At 53.3% G+C, this 7,283-nt stretch overlaps 1 protein-coding gene across 1 annotated transcript; it reads left to right on the top strand.

The window, feature by feature from the left end:
- The first annotated feature begins 276 nt into the window (after nucleotides 1-276).
- Nucleotides 277-7,064, top strand: MCIDAS (multiciliate differentiation and DNA synthesis associated cell cycle protein). Its single transcript, XM_042986789.1, has 7 exons — nucleotides 277-623; nucleotides 710-806; nucleotides 985-1,076; nucleotides 4,248-4,320; nucleotides 4,887-5,110; nucleotides 5,730-5,840; nucleotides 6,089-7,064. Exons 1-7 carry the CDS (start codon nucleotides 507-509, stop codon nucleotides 6,527-6,529), a joined length of 1,155 nt encoding a protein of 384 aa, XP_042842723.1. The 5' UTR covers nucleotides 277-506; the 3' UTR covers nucleotides 6,530-7,064.
- The last annotated feature ends 219 nt before the right edge of the window (nucleotides 7,065-7,283 follow it).

The following is a 7,283-nucleotide window of genomic DNA, read 5'->3' as shown; positions in this document are numbered from 1 at the left end:
GCCTTATGGTTGGGGTGGGAAGAAAATGAAGTAAGAATCATTAACTTCTCCATCTCTGCTGCCCAAAAGCCGGAAGGCGGTGCCCAGTTAGGGACCAGTGGGGTTCCTCCGCCCTCATTCCCTCCCTTCCTCTGGCACAGCCGGGAGGCTGCGGCGCCAACGCTCACCAAAAGGGCGCTCGCGGGCCGGGGCCGCGCGCTCGCAGCTCCCAGGGGAATCCGCGTTGCCAGGTTAGGTTTAACGCCTCCGCCCGCGCGCAGATTGTCACCGGCCGAAGGCGCCACCTCTGGCGCTCAGGCGCGAGCTGCCCCTCCCGCTCGGCGAGTCTTCCCTCTCCACTCGGCCCTCCCTCCACACCTCAGCCACCCTTCGCCTCCAACCCGGCCACGCGCCTTCCCCTGCTGGCGCCAGGCGGAGCGCTGAGTTTGGGTCGCCAACCCAGCCCCTGTCGCCGCCTCCGAATAACCGGCACCTGGCTCCTGGGCCGAAGCGGCAGGGGAGACAGGATGCAGTCGTGCGGGGGCGCCGCGGCGGGACGCCGAGCCTTCGACAGCATCTGCCCCAACAGGATGTTGGAGCTGCGGGGCCGGCCTTTCAGCAAGCCCGGGAAGCTGGAGAAGAAGGTGGGGCTGCGGGCCGGTGCCGGGCAGGGTCCGTACGCTCCGGGTCCCCGGGGCTGATCCATGCTCACCGTTTCTGTGTCCGGTAGTTCGCCCCTCCGCGGAAGTTCTTGCCTGGTTGCAGCGGCGGCAGCCCAGTGTCGGTCTACGAAGATCGGCGGGACGCGGAGCTCTCTGCGCTGCCAGGTGAGCCCAGTGGCTCCCGCGCGATCCCTCGGGTTCCCCAAACCGGGTGGGTGGGGCACGCGTGGCTGGGAAGCGCTTTTCTTCCCGGGGCCCGGATGTCCTGGCGGGGATGCCAGCGGCGAGACCTGGCCGGGAGGTTCAGGGTCCGCCGCGCGTGTCTCCGGTTCTACCCGCGCAGCGCTCACCACCATAGACCTGCAGGACCTCGCCGACTGCTCCTCGCTACTCGGGTCCGACGCGCCGCCTAGTGGTGACTTGGCTGCATTGCAGGTATCTCCCCTCACTCTGGAAGCCGAACAGCCCCGATTCCGACTCAGGAGTCAAGGGTTCGTTTTCCGCAAAGGCTCATCTCAAGTGGGGAGCGCAGGCACGTTTGGCTAGTGGGGGCAGACGTAGTGCTGGAATCTCAGCCCCAAGGACCGGAACTTCTTCCTGTCTCGTAGTCCGTGGCGACGGCCGTATTCTCAGAGCTGCTCTGACCAACCTGGAACAGAGGGGCTCACTTGGAGGACTACCCTCCTGGGAAGGGGTCTCCCGTTCTCCCCATCTTTTCCCTGGAGCTGTGACAAAGCAATGTGGAGATTGCGCACTGAGGAACCAGGCGAGTAGGTGGGAGCAAATTTAAGAGCTGGGTACCTGGTACCTGCCCTGTCAGTGCCCCCATATTCCCTTCTTGGCTATTCACTAACAGTTTTCATTCCCTGGGTATCTAAGGAGTGTGAAGATTGGAGGATAACTACTCGATCAAGACTGGAAAAGACGAAAAGAGTTTACATTTAGGGGAAGAGGGACCAAGTTCAAAGAACTCTGGAAGAAATCTGACAGAAAACGTTCCTCTTTGCAGAGATGGCCCTTCAGCAATTGGGCCCTTTATAAAAGGCATTTTCTCCCCCTGCAAAGGCTCGTGTCACTTACCCTCATGGGGCAAAGAGGTATTTTGACTTTTTTTTTTTCCTCGAAAACCTATTTTCTTCCTCCCATCCGACTTCTACCACTTGCCAGGGGTAGATGATGGAGCCTCCCAGCACTGGTGTCTGGGAAGCCAGAAGCCTGGTTGGCTCATCAATGGAATAAGAAGTGCCCAGAAGGACAGGAGGTCTTAGCTACATGCAACCTACAGGAAAAGTGTCGGTTCCAGCTTCCCAGCAGCAGGCCCTTGGCACATGGGGTCCGTGGGGAAATGCCCAACACTGAACATTCCAAAAGATATGACCACCTCCCAGAACCGAGGTTAGTGATGGAACACAGCTTTCCAGGCTTCCCCTAAGTGCCTTTGGAATTGGGTTAGAGCCCAGATGGACTCAGGGTAGGTGACCACTGAGAGCAGATTGTTAAGGCAAGTGGTGAGAGTGGGCATTGCCCTGTAGATGCCATTTTATTTTTTCTTTTTATATCTGGATGCTCAAATAAGGAAAGACAAAACTTGAGCATCTTTCAACTGACCCAGAGGCCCAATCACTCCCTTATTCCAACATGCCTATTTTGCAAGTAATGAAAACCAAGCAGGATCTTGTTGAATTTTTGCTTGAGTATTCACAACTTAAAATTTACATCATGTTGTGTATTAACCTCTTCCCCTGTCCCCCCGCTGCCATTGTAGTTTGGGAAAATGCCAGATTTGTATTTAATTGGGAAGGTAGGATTCAAAGTTTCAAGCACAGAGCTCCTACCAGATGAACCAAGAGGTCCAGAACTTTTCCTGGAGAAGACAGAGCTGGTACAGAAAGAAAGAGACCACTTAGAGGAAGATCCCCTGGGAAGACTCTGGGCAGTGCACATTCAGGTCAAATTTCCTAGCCTCCTTCCTGCTGGGTAAGGTGAACAGAGACAGGAAGCTCTCTAGAAGTATTTGATGTCCAGAATGAGCCAAGGACCTGGGAAAGCATGCAAGGAAGCATTTCCTGGGCTCCAGGTCTCGTGTTGGCCTCAAGTCTCCTCGTGGTAAGATCTTCAGCTGAATCTCTACTAAGAGGAGGACCTTTCCACCCTTGGAAAATGAGTCTGGTTTCATTTGAGGCAGCTCCTTCAACCAGGACAGAATGTTTCAGGATTTGTCTGAGCCCTTTCTAAGCTACTTTACCCCATATAGCCTCAGTTCCCAACTGGTGCTTGAGGCCTCCTGGATTGAAGTTTTCCTCCTTGAGGAAAGCTGATACTTGTACTTTCTTTGAGATGAGGGCCAGACTAGGTTCCTCTTCTCAGCAATATTTGAATAGTAAACAAAAGCTTTGGGGAGATGAGTATGATTAACCCAAAGGAATCAATCAATCGATAATAGTGGAATCAATAGAATAGATATTTCTTATGGGCATATTAGATACCTTCCCTCACACCATGTGCCTTGAGAATCTTCTTTCCTCTTCTCCAGTGCTGTGTTCATTGGAAGCCAGGCTCTCCTTAAAAAAGATGAAAGCTAGAGGCAGTAAGGCATAGAGGAAAAAAGACTGAACTAGTCACCATCATTCTCTCTGGTTACATTTCGGAGTTGGATGACTTGGGGCAATTCAATTTCTCTGAGCTCGAGATTCTTTATCAAAGGGGTTGGAGTCACTTCCTGGGCCCTGCCTGCTTCCTACATTGGCATGGAAATTAACATAGGGACTCTGTGTAAAAGAGTTTGTCAACTCTAAATGTCTACGAATTAAGGGAATAAGAATGTCCAGGGGCTGCCAGCCGCGCGCAGGCACCTTGCAGGAACCAGGTGTCAGGATGTTGGGGTGCATCACAGTGTAAAGGAAAAGCAAACTTCTTACTGAGAAACAAAAGAGCAATAGAGTCCACACTTGGGTGCTGAACAGAAACGGTTTCCATACCATCCCTGCCCCTTCTTCATAGCCTACCTTTCCCTCCCTTATGGGGAGAAGGTGGTTTAGCTGTGACCGAACCTTGGCGGGATATATAGCCTCAAGTTATTTCTTTGGAGACACTCCACGCCGTAGGGTCTTGGGAGGAAAGACGGAGCGTACGCACACCCACTCTCTTAGGGCACTAGCTCTGTGGCGGGTCGGAGGTAAGTTGAACTGAGGTGCAGAGAGAGCTGGAAGAACTCAACAGGCCAACACGGAGACAGCTGGTTGTCTGGTGGCGGGCCAATGAGGCGGCTCAGGGGCAGCGGGCTGCAGGAGGTGGGGACGGGGGCAAGACAATGCGCGCGGAAGGACCCATGCCTCAAACAGCCTGCACAGTTTCGGCGCCCTTCGGAACCCTCTGGAGCCGGGTCCCTGCTTCGAGTCACCCGCTCCCCACCATGACAGTGCAAGCCTGCTGGATTCCAAGCCTGGAATGGGGCTTTGATTTTCAGGTATGAGGCTTGGCTGCGAACATACGAGAGGGCGTGCAGACCCGCTGCCAAGCCCGGGAGGACGACACTCGGTCTGGAACGAGTTTCAGACCTGCTGGAATTGACATTAACTAGTTTACACCTCCGTTTTTTTTTTCCAGAACCAGTCCCTGCAAACTGCTGCGGACTTTGATCTGCAGGATTTCAGAGACACAGTGGATGATCTCATTGCAGGCAAGTGCAGTCTCCTTGCAGTTAAATAAAGGAGGCAGAGGTGTTCCCCCACTCCGAAAATCAAACTAGTTCAGATTTCGGTTTCGTGGCGGCGAAGGCGGTAAACCCAGCACCTGTCGACGTCGTCAGTAACTCCTCAATGGGTCAGGCCCTTGCGTATTTATGAGACTCCACCCTTCCTCACCGAGAAGATGAATCGCTGCATCTCTAGAGCTTTCTCAGCTTGTCGGTTTGAGCTCTGGGAGAGGGAGCCCTACGCTGTGATGTGGTCAGGGAGAGGCTGGGTGACAAGAGTGTACAGAACAGCGGACCGGTGTGACTTCGGGCAGGTTTGTCTTGGCCACGGTGGCGATTCTATTCAGATCAGCTCAACAGGCATATATTGAGTGCCTGCTGTGTATGAGGAAGATTTTAGAAAGGGCCTGGGAATCGTAGGGATTGCAGAGTGAGGGGTGCTTTACTTAACAAGGTCTTCCCACAAATCCTACATCCGGAGTGGCGTCTTGTCCCTGTAGCTAGCTGGGCACGCGTCTGAGGCTGCAAACCTAGCTCCCACTCTTCCTCAGACTCATCCTCTTTGATGTCGCCTCCTCTGACCGGCGGAGACTTTCCCTTCACTCCTGGCAACGTATTGCCATTTGGGCCCTGTCTCTCTCCGCCGCTGGACCCAAGGGCACTGCAGTCACCGCCGCTGCCCCCTCCAGACGTGCCCCGGCCGGAGCAGTACTGGAAGGAAGTGGCCGACCAGAACCAGAGGGCATTGGGGGACGCGCTCGTTGAGAATAACCAAGTAGGGACACTGGGCTGGCTTCCAGGAATCCTGGGGTGGGGACTGGGTATGGAGCTCCGGGCGGAAGTGGGGGTGGCAGGAGCTGGCAGGTGTCCCTCCGTGAGGCAAAACCAGTGCATGGGCGGGGCGAGGGCTTCGCAGAACTGCGATTGCTCCAGGGCCTCTCCTGTTGCCAACCGCAGTAAGTGGGAATAATCCTGCCAGACACCAGTATTTAGTGCAGCATTCCTATATGCCTGATATTGTGCTTATCCATTTACTTTCTCTTCTCATTTAATACTTACAATCACTGAACAAGATAGTAGTCCCATTTCCCAGATGAGGAACCTGAGGTATAGGAAGATTGAACTTCTGAGGCAGAACCTGGATCTGCTTGTTGCCCAAGTTCGTCCTCTTCACCACCACAGTACACGGAGGATCAAGATACATTTTGTCCAAGTGCTTTGTAAAACAAACAAAAGTCAAATAAACAAAAGCGATTATTATTCTCACCAGTGTAAATGCCCTTCGGCCCCCAGTTCCAGATTAGATGTTAGACCCCTGGTATAATTCATGCAGAGTATACAGATGAGACCGACCACAGTGGCCTACCTTTCAATGTTTGGGTCTCCTCTTGCAGCTGCACGTGACGCTGACCCAGAAGCAGGAGGAGATCGCCTCGCTCAAAGAGCGGAACGTGCAATTGAAGGAACTTGCCAGCCGGACCCGGCACCTGGCCTCGGTGCTGGATGTAAGTGGGGCGCGGGAGTGTGGGTCATTGCAGGACGTCGGAAATGTTCCTGTGCACCCCTCCCCCAGTCCCCAGAATTGGGACCCAGAGAGAGTTGGGAGACAGGTGGAGGCTGCTGGGAGCTTGCTGAGCCACTGGCAGCTTGCATCGGAGTCCGCGGAGTTCGAAAGGGACCCAGGTCTTCTTTGCGCACCCCGCACCAAGAGAGTCAGGCTTGCCCCAGCTTGGCGCCCCTCCATCTTTTGTAGAAGCTGATGATCACGCAGTCCCGGGATTGCGGGTCGACAGCCGAACCCTTCCTGCTCAAGGCGACAGCCAAAAGGAGCCTGGAGGAGTTGTTCAGTGCTGCGGGGCAGGATTGCGCGGAAGTGGACGCCATCCTGAGGGAGATTTCCGAGCGCTGCGATGAAGCGCTGCAGGGCCGCGACCCCAAGCGGCTCCGGCTACAGCCGGATCCCGCGAGTAGGGATGACATGCCAGGGAACCTCCACGGCACCTTCCGGGGGCTGCGCACAGAGTGCAGCCGGAGCGCGCTAAACCTGAGCCGCAGTGAGCTAGAAGAGGGTGGCTCCTTCAGCACCCCCATCCGCAGCCATAGCACCATCCGCACCCTCGCTTTCCCCCAGGGCAATGCCTTCACCATTCGGACCGCCAACGGGGGATACAAATTCCGCTGGGTCCCCAGTTGAGCTGGGATGATGTTCCCCCAAACACTGCCCTGTATCCGGACTGAAGCGCCTGGAGGCTAATTGGGAGGCTAATTGGGAACTGTTTCGCGAAACTGGCTTCAGAAGGACTCCCTCTGCTGGGCGAATGCCACCCTGAAACTTTTTTTTTCAGACACCAAAACGTCTCGATAATGATGTCCTGCACAGTCCTGGTATAAAATACTGTATATTCCCTTCCCTTCCACAGTGTGTGCTGTATGTGTGCGTGTAAACACACATATAAATCTCAATTTTAAAAGTATTTATTTTAGTAGCTTTGAATTATGTACTTCTAGAGTGGAAAGGACTTAGAAATCACTTAGCTATTTTATATTTGTATAATGCCCTAGTTTTATAAGAAGGGAAAGGAGCCTGTAAGAGATTAAGTAATTTTCTATAATAAGAAGCATTATTGGGAACTTCCAGGTTTTCTCACTAGTCGTTTAAAGATTGTAGGTCCAATGCATAGGGGCACTTGTACCCCAATGTTTATAGCAGCACTTTCAACAATAGCCAAATTATGGAAAGAGCTTAAATATCCATCAACTGAGGAATGGATAAAGATGTGGTTTATACATACAATGGAATTCTACTTGGCAATGAGAAAGAATGAAATCTGGCCATTTGTAGCAATGTGGATGGAACTGGAGAGTTTTATGCTAAGTGAAATAAGTCAGGCAGAGAAAGACAGATACCATATGTTTTCACTCATATGTGGATCCTGAGAAACTTAACA

Source organism: Panthera tigris, chromosome A1 (genome assembly GCF_018350195.1).
Source record: "Panthera tigris isolate Pti1 chromosome A1, P.tigris_Pti1_mat1.1, whole genome shotgun sequence".
In the NCBI taxonomy this organism is placed as follows: Eukaryota; Metazoa; Chordata; class Mammalia; order Carnivora; family Felidae; genus Panthera; species Panthera tigris.
The sequence above is the reverse complement of the archived record's forward strand: the minus strand, read 5'-3'. Positions and strand labels throughout refer to the sequence as shown.